This window comes from Onychostruthus taczanowskii, unplaced genomic scaffold (assembly GCF_017590055.1).
Source record: "Onychostruthus taczanowskii isolate IOZ18803 unplaced genomic scaffold, ASM1759005v1 scaffold159, whole genome shotgun sequence".
Taxonomy (NCBI): domain Eukaryota; kingdom Metazoa; phylum Chordata; class Aves; order Passeriformes; family Passeridae; genus Onychostruthus; species Onychostruthus taczanowskii.
Genome location: NW_024498784.1, coordinates 578,198 through 593,562, shown reverse-complemented (window position 1 = coordinate 593,562; position 15,365 = coordinate 578,198). Strand labels below are relative to the sequence as shown.

General features: G+C 39.1%; 1 protein-coding gene across 1 annotated transcript in view; it reads right to left on the bottom strand.

The window, feature by feature from the left end:
* LOC121333127 (protein kinase C-binding protein NELL1-like) overlaps nucleotides 1–15,365 on the bottom strand; it is a 211,860-nt gene that overhangs the window by 182,776 nt on the left and 13,719 nt on the right. The window contains exon 3 of the mRNA XM_041399203.1: nucleotides 3,665–3,815. Coding sequence (XP_041255137.1) covers nucleotides 3,665–3,815 — 151 coding nt within the window. The remainder of the gene's footprint in view (nucleotides 1–3,664; nucleotides 3,816–15,365) is intronic.

Genomic DNA, 15,365 nt, shown 5'->3' with positions numbered 1-15,365 from the left:
ATGCTGATTTTGGCCAGTGGTGGAGAAGAAGAACCATCAACATATGGCAAACTCAGCGATTAAACAGCTGAAAGGCAATGCTGACTCCATGTAATTTATGTTCTTGGGCTCTGGACCATGCAAGCCCAGAGCAGCTAAGGAGCAGGAAGACACAGCTTCAGATGTAACTGTATTAAATCGCTGTTGAAATGAGGAATTCATTGTGGGTGGCAGTTTAAATATCTTGATGGTCTTTTCTAAGTGTTTTGGTGGTCTAAAGAGTCAAAGATTGTGAGCAAAATAGCTCACAAAGCTCATCTAGGAAGAGCTGGCTAGCATAATTTGCTAATCAAGAAAACAATTTCCACCTTCTGCATCCCCAAGTAACATGTCTGTCCATCCTATATTATTTTTATTACCTCTAATTTAGGAAAGAAAACATAATCCTCAGATTTACCACTATATTCTGTCACCATGTTCTTCTAAGCCTTCTGATGTTTACATTTTTGTAATGGAGTTTTCTTCACACTTTTATGTAAATAATGATTGGTTTTGCATTCCTTTCTGGAGGAGGAGAAATTTGATGGTTTCCCCAGTGTCATTGGAGAGGTGGCAATTTCATCCTCCAATCCACTTGAAATCACCTTCAAAAGTCTATAAATATTGGAGTCAGGAAATAAACTTCCCTTCTTCCTACCTCAGAGTTCCAGCGTGCATGTCATTTCAGTTCATGTATATTGTGACAATATTCCACATAACTATACACACAGACTGCACAAACTATTAGATTCTCCAATTAGAATTTCTCTGCATTAAGATTTTGATTTTCCAAGCATGAAAACAAAGTCTTTATCGTCATTAAACTGATTGAACAAAATGTTAACAATGATGCAGTCATCATTGTCCTGTCCATCAAATGATGATACAAATTAACAGCAAATCTCTAATTGCTTTGAAATAGCCATTTAGAATAACAAAACAGTATATCTAAATTACTGACTTCAAGAAAAATTGTATTAATCTTATTTTATTATCTTCAGTTTAAAAGCTCCATTTTATTGGAAAATAAAAACCTGCTAAAACTTACTAGAGAAATGAAATTTCAAACCAGGCATTCCATGCCTTACGACCTTAGGACAATCATCTCCACTACCCCAAAAAACAGAATAGATACACACACCTTTTCGTTGCTTGGAATAACACCTATTTCCATTCTACTAAATCTGTGTACAACAAAAAAAAGACATTTCCCATAGAGATATGAAGTCTGGTATCCACAGCTAACAGCGCTTCTTTTTGTCACTTGTTGTTGACCTATATGTTCTGAAGGCTTGAACTTTTAATTTGGCCACTCTTGGTATGCTGCTAAGTTAAAAAAGGCAAGCCTTTAACTATAATATCTCCTATTTTGCACAAAGAAAAGAAATTGAGAAGAGTTCTTGGGTTTTCCATAGTCAAAAACTATACTGGTTAAGGAAAAATTGTACCCTTATACTTGTTCCCACTCATCTTGCTCCTGATGAAATAAAGATACTATTTATTATCCTCTTTGCAGTGTCTGTTTTCAAAGACATGGGGAAAATTGAAAAAGATTGACTAAAAAAATTTATGTCATCAAGAACAGAACCATGATAATTATCAGAAGCTTAGTAGGAGCAACAATTAATAGAAGGCTTGCCCTGTGACATGTGTCTGCACCCATTTCAGGTCCCATGCAAAGCTATAGAGGAGTGGAGCTGTTAGAGAAACATCAAAAATTATCCACCTGAACGTTCTGCTATTACATTGATCTCATGTAAGCATGGTGCCCTTCAGAAGTGCCCAAAATCTTTGTTCTCTACTTCTCATCCGTGTTAAAAAATATTTTCTCCCCTGTCATCCACTTTATTAACTTCTGTCATCACAGATGTGGGGGTCTGAAATCAGGATCCTTACCAAGGTCTGAGCAGCAACCTGACAAACAAACAGTGGCTTTAAGGGATACACAGCGAGTCCAAAAAAGAAGGATAGCCACAGTAATCCACCTGAAGTAACAGCAGTCAAGAGCAACACCAGACATGCCTGTTCTGACTCCTGCATGGAGTTACAGAGACTGAAACTTCCTGTTGCCACACAGAGCTACAAAGGTTCAACCGAGACTAGCAGGCAACCCTTCAATTCTATGTATTTTTAAGCAGATGTCATCATTTAAAATATTATAGATAACCTCAGTGCCAGAGAGGACAACAGCAGTGTATTTTGTTCAACCAAGATTACTCCTCCAGAGCACATCTCCCTACAAGCCTCTGCCTGTCAAGATAGAGGACTCAAGGAGCTACATTCAGTAGATGCCATATCTAAAAATCCATGTGCCTTGCGTTGTATAATCACCACTGCCTGTCTAGTTTGACCTTGGATTTTGCTAAGTGCAGGCATGTGACAGTATTTTTCTGTTCAATGGCTGTCCTCAATGTCCTCGTTCTCAAATAAATAATAAACAAACTCTTAACAAGGCAAACTGATCCTGTTAACCATGACTTCAAATGGTTTGAAAAAGCTTGGAGAAATTCAAAAGTAATGCAAAAGGAATGATAAAATAAGAGCAGGAAAGCAAGAAGAGATGGAGGGAGGGATCCCTCTCTAAAGTAAAACAATACTCTTCTAGACTGAGACAGTGGCCTGAAAAATGCAAAAAGGAATAAAGTAGAAGAAAGACCAATAAGAAAGTAGAGGTGACAGAAAAGTAAGGCAAAGTCCTGCCCTTAACTGGGGAGCCTCATCTGGACATCAGATCATTTTTTCATAGAAGCAGTGCAGAATAACTGGTATTAGATTTCAAATGGGAGCAACCAAACAATGTTCCATTACTTGTATTACAAGAGAAAAGAACAGCACTAGTCTTTTATGTGTCAAGAATAGACACAAAGGTCCTTCAAAACCTAAGAAATTACCAAAAAAGCATTCACAAAGTTACAAATAGGACCCTGTTTCATACAACACACACTTTGAAACATCAAAACGTCATTGGAATTGTCTTATGAACCATAATACCAAGTACACCTCTTTTTTGTAACAAACTGATGTCTACCACTAAAACAGATAATCAAAGGGGCCTCTTTTTCCTCCTACACTGACAAACAGAAACAGAAAAAAAAGGGCAGGGGGAAGAGACATACATGAAATAGGAATATAATGTATTTATGTTGAGAACAAAAGATACACAGCATTACATGGAAGCACAAGTAACTTAACTGCTTAATAGCTTAGTTACTGAATCTCAAAAAAAATTGTATTCTTTTATAATGTTATAAAACATAGTGAAGCAAGAAAAGCGCAAATTTAACTTTTATGAAAAAGCAAACTCCAAAGCACATGTAATAAACTAGTCAGGAAAATTGCATTACAAGGTTTGTAACTTCCAAAGTGCATTGCATCTATACCATATTGGCTTTGATCTTTCTGTTTAAGTTATTTTAGATCAGGATACATAAATAATTAATTCCTCCTAAAACTTCCCCCAAAAAAAAAAAAAAAAAAAAAAAAAAAGGAACAAGAAAAAAGTAGCAAATTGCAAACTGTGAAGAAAGGCTCTAACTTGCATGTTAGATGTTACATCTACCATTTCAACACATTGTCCAACCAGACCACTGAGCACTCAGTATCTTTTATGTTGCTGCTACAAGAGAGAGAAACAAATTGCTCTTACCTGTGTTCCAACTCTCGGATGGACAATATAACTCCAGAAGTCGATGTCTTTTGCTGCAGAGTGGCCAGAAACGTGAACTCACTTCTATTCCGGAAGAGCTGAATTAACTTCTCATTTATGTGGGGTGCTGCGTAGATTTCTCTTTCTGTATCTAAGAATTTTATTTTTTAAAGGAAAAAGAAAAAAGGGAAATAACAGTCTAGTAAAAATGCTAAGTCAGAAAGACTCAGATTACATTTTTCATTTTCACATCAATATTTTTCATTTTTGAGAGTCATCTGCCATGGTCCACCACTGCATTTTTTCAATGGAAAAACCTAAATGCCATCTCTGTCAGCAGTCACTTTGACAATTTCACAACTGGTCAGCTACTGATTTTCTGATGGATTTTTTGATGGGATGCTGAGCCATTTGTGTCTGCTGTGAGCAGATTAAGTTGCTGTAAATAAGGTGTGCTGCAGTCAGATAAATAGGCCCCTAAATTCTGAGAGATCTCGGGCACTGCCGCTCCCAACACAATTCACCAAGCTCCAATTTCAGTTTTCACCACTGACTCTGTTGCCACCTCTCCCTCGTACATCACAGGAAACCTGTCCTTGCACAATGTAAGGCAGAGATGTATTATTGCTAATAATGCTATACGGCTGTGCTCCTGCCTGAGAAATAAATACAAGACATGCTTGCAATCCACGGCTGTTTCAGGAATTTCTCAGTTTAAACAAGCAAAGTATGACAGCTCATACAATATTTATTAAACTACAGCCTGACCAGGCAGATGCGGAAACATTCCAGCCTCGCTAATCCTGACAATGTCCAAGCAGCATCATACCTTCTCAGATTCAAATGCATCATCTCCCACCACATTCATTTTTAACTCAACATTTCATTCACTATACATCATTACAAAAGAAAATTAACACCAAAGCAGAGAAATCATGGCATTTCACCTTCACGCCCATTGCCAAGTCTCTCATGCTGGGCCTTTGTCACACTTTTTCAAGACCTGAGCCACTTGCAGTTCCCTGGATGTCATAACCAATTAGATACCCAGTGTGCTTGCTTTCCAAAGGTTTTACTGTGAAGCCAAAAACGCTGGCACAAATTCTCAGCTGGTAGAAAACCACAGAAACTCCACTGAATGCTGAGAATCCAGCCCAGCATGCATGGTGTAACACACAAAGGAGTGATGAAAATTACAATTCAGAATTTCACTGTAGAAAGAAAAAAAAATCCCCAACACTAAGAAAAGGCCCCATTGTGTCATTAAATGAGGCTTTGCAGACAGAGAGGAGAGAGACTGGCTTGGAAAACAACCTAAAACCTCAAACGCACAACTACTGAGGGAATGCCGTGGACTGAAACCAAACTCCAAGCAAAAAGTATTCAAGCATGTTTGGTAATTGGGTGTCTCCATTTGTTCTGTGCAGCTTAAAGCCCTCTAAAGGAGCTTACACATCCAGACTTGTAACATGCTTGCACTCCGAAAGGCTCACCAGTGAAAAGTACTACAGTTAGACATCCAAAATCACCGGTCATCATTTAAAAATCTTTGCCAGGGGTTCAAATTTCCCTGATAAATAAATATAGTGCCCACTCTACAGCAACAAACTATTTGTCTGTCCAGTGCCACTTTTACAAGAGCAGAGGATAAAGCTTCCAAGAGCAGAAACCATCTCCACTGCCATTGTACAGTGGAATAGAAGAAAAAACAACCAGCACAGAAGACCAGATTTTGTCTTTATCTATTAGCTCTTTGTATCTGTATCATTATCTTCACCTAGCAGGTGTTAGTACTGGTCATAAATATCATGTAGTTTCTTTTTAAAAAGCTGATACAAGAGACACAAAACTATGTCTCCCACAGACTCATAAATTCACCAATATCCAGCTTGCTATCTACAGAAACAGACAACCCACTGGTAGCATGTTCCAAGGCACAAGTAAGACTCAGAGGTAAAATGTCCAAGACCTGACAGATTAAGACTATTATCATTTTTTGAAGGTTAAAAACCTTCGTATCTTACTTTTTTTTTTTCTTAAAGGTGTCACAGTTACCAGAAATAAAATATGACTTAACAAAGCTTTCAAAAATTCTTTCACATGGAAGCACAGGCAGTGCTGTCAGTGGAACATATATGTTTAAACTTCAGCCAAGCCTTGCAAAGTACAACAGTTTCTCATTATAGGAAGGCCCACATCCCACCACCTATCCATCAATTTTTATACAACAATATAGAACTCCTTGCTCAGAATCATCCATGGTTCATCAGTGGACTTTTTCAGTTAGAAACATACTTTGAAATATTTTGCTATTCTCTACCACCTCTTCATAGATACGGGTATACTAAAACCACATGAAACACTGATATTCATTCTCTGTTGATTAAAATCGGTAAGATCCAAAGGTCTGAAATTCCAGAGTGTTGGGTCGAAACTACTGGGTAACAAATAGTATTTAGCGACTGCTTGCAACACTGTGCCAGTGTCATTGGCACAAAGGAAGTTATATAACCAGGCTTTTAGAAAATTAACACACTTCTAAGTACAGTGCTATGTATTTGGGAAACAAGTCCAGCTATTACCAGCACCCTGGGACATCCCTACTGCAAGCCAGGTGAAAAATTTACTTGCTGATACAAAAATATCTCTAGAAATGCTGCTTTCCACAGCGTAATCCCAGTACCTAAAAGGGGACTTTCCCACTAGTTCCACGGTGAGCTGGTAAATGCAACTGGACTCAAGCTGGGAAGGCCAGCAAGGCTGGTGGGGATCCAGAGGGCACACGTGGAGCTGGGACTGCCCCAGCGCCGAGCACAACCTGGGCTTGCAACTGGAACCCCAGTGCTGGGAAGGAGGGGTTTTGAGGCCAACACTGCACGGCCCAGCTCCTGTCCCCATGGCACAGCCCCACAGCAGCAGCTGCCCTCACACACAGCATCCCCGGGAACACCGGGTTCGTGTTTTGCTTGATTTCTGCAGAAAATACCATACAAATGAGCTGGGAGTACAATCCATTTAGAATAAGAGCCTTCTATTTTCAGGTAGATTTTCACACTTCAAAATAAAAAAAAAAATAGAAAAAAAAAAAAGAGAATACATATACCCCTTCACCACAGGTGCCTGAGAGGCAAAATACTTTTTATGCTCTCTATAAAAATAACTGTCTGCTTGCAATGAAATGTCATATTTCCTACATAATACAGAACAATATAGGTTTATACAGCAATCTTCAGTGAAACATCGCTTCATGCTTGAATGATAATGCAATCTCAGCAAAATAAATAAACACAGATACGACTTTCAGATGCCCTTCTATGTGATTATATTTTCTTAATTTGAAATAGTGACTGTCTGAAGGGTTTTTTAAAACATACCAGAGTATTTCTAAAATTAATCAACAAAAGAAAGCAAGCATACTCAGTTATTTGCAAGTCCAAGAGACAGAAATCATCTCAGAGCATCAAGTAAAGGCAACTTTCTACCTTCAGCAGAACAAAAGCACAAGACACACCTATGTCAGAGAGAGCACATGAGTCGCTTGATTTTAGTTCTTAAGCTGTGGGTCCACGGAAGAAGTGCCAAACACAAACCAAAGGTCCAGTTTGCTAGAACAGACAACAATAATCATTCAGGTACCACCATCCCCCCTCCCTGGCACCATCTCCCCCCCTGCCAGGGATGCCACCTTGCCTTGTCCTGGATGCCTTGTCCACTGTGAGCCCATTGAGCTCCCAGCCAGCACAGCCCTGCCAAGCCAAAAAGAGCTACAAGAGGAAGCAGCACCCAGGGCTGCCCTGGCACAGGGGCTCAGCACCCACAGCACCCTGACCAGCTGCAGCAAGCTCCTACACCCTGAGCCACACACAGGGATTTTACCCACAACCGGAATTACTCACAACATCAGCACCTTCACCAGCACCTTAAAAAAAAGTCTCAAATTGAGGTGTGTTTTCACTTCCCCATAAAACCAAATGAATGACGATGCTGCTCTGGGGCAAACGGTGTTGGGCCAAGCTTTACCTCACAAAAACCATTCAGACATTTCAGTGCACACTAACCCTAAACTCCAAATGGAATTAGGTACAATAACTCAGGATCAGCATCAGTCCTTACCCCACCTGATTTAGACCCTCAAGTCACATCTTTGTGTGTGGATTCAATGCTCTATGCATCACCTGCTCTAGCAACTAAAAATTAAAACCTCAGGCTTCTGCCATTTGTAACCCTGAACACATTAGAAGTCCCAGTTAGGAGAAATTCAGCAGTTGGCATCAGCTCCACTAATAACAGTGTAATAATAGCACCACCACACAGAAGCAGACAAAATGAGTTAGAGAAGGAAAAGGACAATGAAAGAAAAAGGAAAGGAAAGAAAGCAAAGGTCTTGCCAAGCCTCCTTTGACAGTGACAACAACCCACAGTACAAAGGGAAATACATGACCATTTGGGATGGAATTTTAAGTGATGAGAAATGTGCACCAGTTGTTAAAATTCATATGCCAATCCATCTGGGGAATAATTTTTCTTTAATAGATGCTTCCATTAGAAGAAAAATACTAAAATTCAGTTCTGAATCAACTCATTTTCTAAAGCAAGAGGTACATTTTATCATTCACTAGCCTGCTTGAATACCTTTTACTTCCCTTGGCAGAAAACATACTGCAGAACACATTGCTTTATTGGTAACTTCAATCATTTTAAAGCTATTTGCTTCAACATGGTTTCAGTAGAACCATTGAACAGTCACCCTGGACAAGCAAGTAGAAATTAATCCTGCAACAGCAGAGAACCCAGATTTAAGCTATAGCAATTAAATAATTGAATATTGCAGTTTTTTGGCTTTTATCTTGCTATAGGTGAAATACAATAAAACTGAAAACTGTATTTAAAAAACAAAACAAACAGAAAATCACCCCGATGCCCCACTTTTTCTTAAGTCACCAGCTTTACAAAAATGAAACCAAGATTAGAAGGATGATCCAAGACTAGCAACTCTCAGTGTAGGCAGTTCCTAACAGTTGCTGAGGGTGAAAACACACAACAGCATCACAAAAACATTCTTGTTCACTGAAGCAGGTGCTTCACCAAAGCCTCTGAGTCGAGTGGGATCCAGTGCACCAACCTCCCTTCCTGCACACAAACCATCTTTTGAAGAACTGGTAAAAAAACCCAAAAACAAACAAACACCAACAACGCAAAACACTAGTGATAAATACCCATTCCCACTCATTTCCACCCTTCCAAAAGCACTCCTCAGTCCACACAAGTCACAAACAGATGCAAAAATCCCCAGCAGGATGATAACGCTAATTATGGAGGTCTTCTCCAAAAAGAGTAATTTCACTGCCAAGCAGAGCAATGCTTCAGGTACTTGACCCTGCCTACCTACCAAGGGCAAAAATGTAGACATCTGCAGATGCCACCAATTTTTTGGTTTGAGCTATGGGGATAAATTAACATAAATTTCTCTTTATACACTAAGAAAATAGAAGACTTCACAACATGCTCCTGTGGCAGGAAAAGGCCCAGAGCCACATCCATCCCTCAGAGCACTGTCGGAGCTCAGTTCAGCCATGAGCACCAAGGCTCCAGACAGCCCACACCATGCTGCAGAGACCCACGTGCCTGCACTGCTTCCACCCAGGTTAAATGATGGGCTTCAGTAAGCTGGGGGCACTGTCAATGGAAAATAAATGTAAATTTCTGTTAAGGTGCTAAGCTGGCACTTTGCAGCTCCCTGGGGCTGCTGCACTTGAACAGTAGGGTCCAGAATCACCTGTTCTACCTGTCAGCAACCCAGAGAGCGGGGTCAAAGCACCTCCCCTTTTTCTGTAAAACTATGCTACCAGGGAGGACCAAAGATGGCATGACGTATTCTCATAAGCACATCTCTGCTTCCGAGTATTCTCGCCAACGTGAAAAGACACTGTAAATGTTTTTGCCTTGCTAGCTCCACTCAGAGTCAGTAATAAACAGTAGGAAATCATGTTCAACAGCACAGCTTTCTAAATTATGATTATTCATTGTAAATCACTTTTTACATGTTGCTTCAAACAGTGTTTCTCAAGAATAAGATCCGTCTGCAGTGAAATACTTGGTGATTTTAATATGCAAGCCTCCTACAGAGATGATGTCTCATTTTAATTATTGTTTCGGTTTAATGGGTTTTCATTAAATTAGAGGATGGAGCAATTACCAGGGTGAACAGCTAATGTCACAAAGGTAAGTTCCCATGACTATACAGCAAAAGCAGTTCCGCCAGGGAAGGTGGAAAAATAGTGTAATTCAATGTAAACTCTGCTTTTGCATCATGCAAAACTACCCCTGGCTATACGTGCTCATTTATTGCTGTCATTTTGATATACATGTTTGTAAACTAGTTTACAAATAGGTCTCTCCTAACAAAATTCATCTAGCGTTCAAAATTATATATACATATAAATAAAAATCCTTTCAGGAAGCCACTGCAAGCCCAGCCCTAAAACTCCAGATGCCAGGGGCAGTAGAATTTTGAGTCACTGAAGAAATCAAACAGAGAATACTTATCAAATCATAGTTTCTCCTCAACCATTAATTTAGTCTTATACTAACCCACTGATTTAGTGGGTTAGTATAAGACTCTTCACTTCTTGAAAATTGCCTTGACTTGAGCACCAGCTAGAGTGACCACACTCATGCTAATTAAGTAGATGTCAAAGAGTCTTAAGTCCTTTTTTGTTTGTCTTAAGTCCTTTGCTTGCTTTATCAGCGTTTCAAACTGAACCACAGCAGCTGAGTACTCGGGAAGGGACAGAGCAGCAGGTACAGCACAAGACCTGGAAATGAACACATGCCAAGAGCGAAGGCAGCCACCAGTGCTTCTCCAGCCCCAGCCAGCCAAAGGTGCCTGAGGCGGCTGAGCGGCACAGCGGCAGCAAAACCTGTACCGAGAAAATTCGTATGGGTCTGCTCCCTCCAAGGCTTTCTCCTTGTCTTTTCCACCCACACAGGCAGAATGAGCAAGGAAAGCACTGGAGAGCTCTCCAGCAGCACGAGGAGAAGCAGCAGCCTGGCTGCACTCAAAGCCCAGCACTGACACTGCCATCAACCCAACCGGCTGCCATGGACCAAAATACGACACCTGCAGTCAGCCAAGGGCCTCTGGAGCAGGTTCCTGCTGTCAACAACAGATACCAATTTGCTGAGGCTACACTTCACCTGTTACTCAAGGCAGCTACTTGAACTTATTTCAAGTATTTTAAGCAGCTGCTGAGCTCGTCTTCTCAAGTAGGCTCCGTTCTTTCCTCAAGGGAGTCATGCTGAAATCAAGACTGTTTACAAATGGTTGATCCCTTAAATTAAACGCTTAGTTGAAATGCTCTAGAAGTTCACTATCACTAAAAGCACATAATCTGCTCTTAAATCATGTGAGTTAATCAAATTACATGTGTTGTCTGTTAATTAGTTCAGGAGTCACTGATTGTATCAACTTTTCCACTGTTTACCTACATTAGATAAGGTTATCACGTTACTGTGCCTATAAAGATTGCTCTTTGCCAATTTGGAAAATCACATTTTAACAGAAAGAACATGGACTTACACCAGCAACACTATGAACAGAGCCAGTGGCAGCACTGGGAAAATTTAGTAGTTGCCAAGAACCAGTCCCATTGTGCTATCCATTTTGCTGGAGGAATACTGGCCACTCCAGGGACCTATTTCAAGAAAATATTAAATAATAATGTCACATACAAATAATGAGCCACTCAAAAATACGGCTTCATGCAAAAGCAAGCTAAAAAAAATTTTTCCTCCTCTTCTACAAAGCATTTTCAAGTATGCTTGAAGTCACACAAAATATTAGAGATTACTTTTTAAAAATGATAATACCAAATGATATATCAAAACTTGACAAAATACATTCTGCATTTGTTTAAAGGAAACTTAAGGTGGTACCAGAAGGTGAGGGGCCCCTAGAACCAAAAATCAGACACAGAAGACAAGTTTTGCAAATAACTATTAATTGTAGGTTTGGTCTTATTTCCTCCCACTGTAACTCCAAGTGTGTTTGTAATCCAGAAATAAAATATAAAGTTAATAGAAGAGAGACTGATCCACTTACATTTTTGAGCAATATGTAATAATTCTGATTTCTCATTTAACACTTTTCTTTCTTCCAGGTAATAATAAATACTGCTCATCATTTATGACAACAATATTTAGGAAAAAAAACCACAAATACTTATGAAGTGCTTTATGATTCCTAAGTTTACTACGAATTTAACAGATACAGTCAACAAATAACCCATTTCAACAGAATTTTAAGATCCAGATTCCACAGGAGCAGGAAACAAGCAGAATGCTAAGTTACTCGTTGAAAATCCCAGTCTTACTAAGACTTCGTTGAAAATCCCAGTCTAACTTCAGCAAAGCCATACAGAAATTAGAATTCACCTCTCTGGTGAAAACCCGCATTCTTAAATGTGTAAATCAAAATACTACTTGAAATAGTTCATTAAAAGGGAAGTTTCAGCAAAGCAGAAATCTGACTTGTTTTCTTCACTGTGGAGAGAGGTTACTATGCCTAATGCAGCTAACAGACCTGGGTACACCTACACATAGGTTTTAATTTCCAGTCATTTTATCACATGAATAATCCTACTAAAGACAATAAATTACCCTTGAAGTTCGAAGCAAGCATATAGTTTTTTAATTACTTTTAAAGCATAGGTCATGTATTGCTGAAATTTTACGATTTCAGGGGTTTTTTATACTCTATAAATGATTTATACAAACATTAAACAACACATGTTTCATGAACTAATTCTCCCTTTTGTTTTCTTTCCCTGAGGAAAAAGATCACTTCCATGTTATTACTAAAGCAAATTAAATCCTGGGTGTCTGTTTTATTTATTAACTGTATGATAATAACATGAGGCATAATACATTTGTGAGAGCCCTTCTCTACTGAAGTATAATTTCTGCTGTCAGCCTCTTTATGTTGATATTCAATATTCTAGATGTCTTTGTTTCTTGGAACATACATAGGCACACATTTATATTTTCTCCCAAAATAAGTATAAACACTATTGGTGAAATGTTTCACAACACCCACAACAAGGATCCATAAATAACGAACACACTTAGTCATTCTCCATGAGTTTTACATGATTTGAGAGATTTAATAATTTCTTTTAAAAAGTCACAATAATAACTGTTTTATCTTTTTACACCATAATTATGATTTGGACCATTGCTTTTCTTATTTCACCCAAGCATACCACAACTCATGAATAAAATATGACAACTTTGATAGCATCCATTGCTGTGGGTTCATCCGTAACAGGAAACGTGATTGGGGTACTAAGAGCTCCCTTCCTCTCCATAAGCTTTTGTTTCTGAAAATAAGCTTTTATTTAAACAGAACTGCCTCATGTCCCTCCTCTTCTGCATTTCTTGCCGTTAGAAGTAACACCAGCAATAATGCTTACTTTTATTTTTAATGACTGCGTTTTGAAGTGATTAGGATGCCACGAAGCAAGGTGGGCAGAATATCCCGTCTGAAGGCTGGCATTCACAAGACATCTAAAAACATTAAAAGCAACGCCAGTATCAGAGAACAAAAAGCTAAAGCAGAGGACATGACTTGAATATGAGAGAAATGCTATTATAAAAGCAAAACTCTTTTTTTTTCTGGCTCCATAATTAGTTACAATGAAGGAAACCTAAATTTCTTCCACCATTTCCCAAACAAGATCACTGTAACTAATACTGCAGGGTCCTCCTACCACAGCTTGTCAGTACATTCCCTGAAAAGGAAGGCTTGGGATAAATGCAATACATGAGGTTTCCAAATCATCAGCATTTACCAAATTATTCTACAAACACCATGTTTTAAGGCTGTGCTGCTTCGCTTTCCAAACAGCCTGAGGAGCATCTGTGGAGACCTCCACAGACCACGAAAAATCATGACACATACACACACAAATCCCACTCGCCTCCCACACATCTTGGCTTTATTTTCCCCAGTTCCCAGGAAGAGGCTTTACTATTTCAGAATTATTGTTCACAATGAGCTGAAGTAGAGAGAGAGAAACAGAGGCAGATATTAATGTCATCTGTAGACAGTCCATCTTAGAAGCAACAAGTATTTAAACTCCAAGATCCACTTTCTATATGTGTTTCACTCTTAAAAGATCTTCATGTTATGTATATCTTTGTGTTACATTCCAGTTCACAAGAAGTTTTAAAAAATGAAAATAAAGATGTTAAAGAAGGGGGCTACATAACTAAGCTTTACAACACAAATTTATCTCCTTTGGAAGGGTCTGCTCCCACAGATGCCAAATGGAAACCTCACAGCTTCAGAGGTAGGAGTCACCTGTACGTGCAAGGGAAGGCAGACTGTAAAACAGCCCCGGCAGCTGCAGTGATCCTGAACAATTTTTCCTATTTACAGTACAGGGGACCCACAGCAAGCTCCGCTGTAATTTAAGAAATGTTACCACACAGGAAGCAGGATGGGGGACAGAAAAGCTGTAATGAGAGGCTTTTGGGAAGCAAAACCAATTCTGAGCTACAGTACTTACTGCTCTAAAATAGTGATTCACAGATCCCTGTCATCAGAATTACAGGACCAACTATGCTATTTTAGCAGATGTGCAGCCTATAACTAAGGATATCATCCCATGTTGGAGTAGGCATCAGGAACCAAAACAAATTTTTGCCCATTCTACTAAAAAAAATAAAAACTTAATGCACTCTGTACCTTTGAATAGGCCACAAAAGGCAAAACAAACACATGATATAACATCATAAAAGCAGCACAGTATGACATGAATACTTCATGCCATTTATGTGGTGAAAATGAAAAAACTTCATTTTCCTTGTGTGTCTTTTATACATCCACAGCACAGGTGACAGGATTGTTCTAAAATTTGGCATAGAAGAAGAAGGTTGAGGTCTCAAGTAGCATCTAATCTTTATTCTTGATAGATAGTTCAAGACAGCAGGATTTTTCACCACAGGAAATGGTCCATTCCTGGCTCCTTCATTAGGTCTGTCTGTATATGCCTTTGCATACTTCTTTAAGGTACAAAATCTTAAAAAGAGAACTTGTGAAAGTAATTTCAAATAACACCACTTCCTTTTAGGCAAAAGATGTAGCTATGTTTAGAAGTAATTTAATCACATAGGCCGAATGTAAATATTTTGCTCAGTTATTAACAAGTTTCTAATAAAATTGCTTTAAAATTTAAGATATCACCACCCTTGGAGTCAAAATACACAATAATAGGCCACTTTGTTTCATTGCCTACAGTAAGAACCCAATTCTTGAACAGTGCTTTTCCAATCCTCTGCAGGATTGGAAATTTCAAGCAGTTTTAGCTCAGCAGTGCCAGTTCTGCCCTCTTCCAACGCAGCATCTCTCCAGCAACCCAGAGCTGCAATATGAGGTGCAGGGGCTTGGGCACGATTCTTTACCCAGGACCACTCATGGACTTGCCCCAGGGCCTACTCAGGTGCCAACTCTGCTTCACCCTAACTTCCCCCCAACAGCTCTAACAAGCACCTGGGCCCATCTGACAAGATGCTATAGAATATTCTTACTCCATTGAATTTTTGTTTACTAAACAAGGAGCTAATTACAGTATGACTTAAGAGTATCCATTTGCCAAAATCTTCGCATGAAAAAGACAGTTTTTGTTGTGTTCTTATTTTG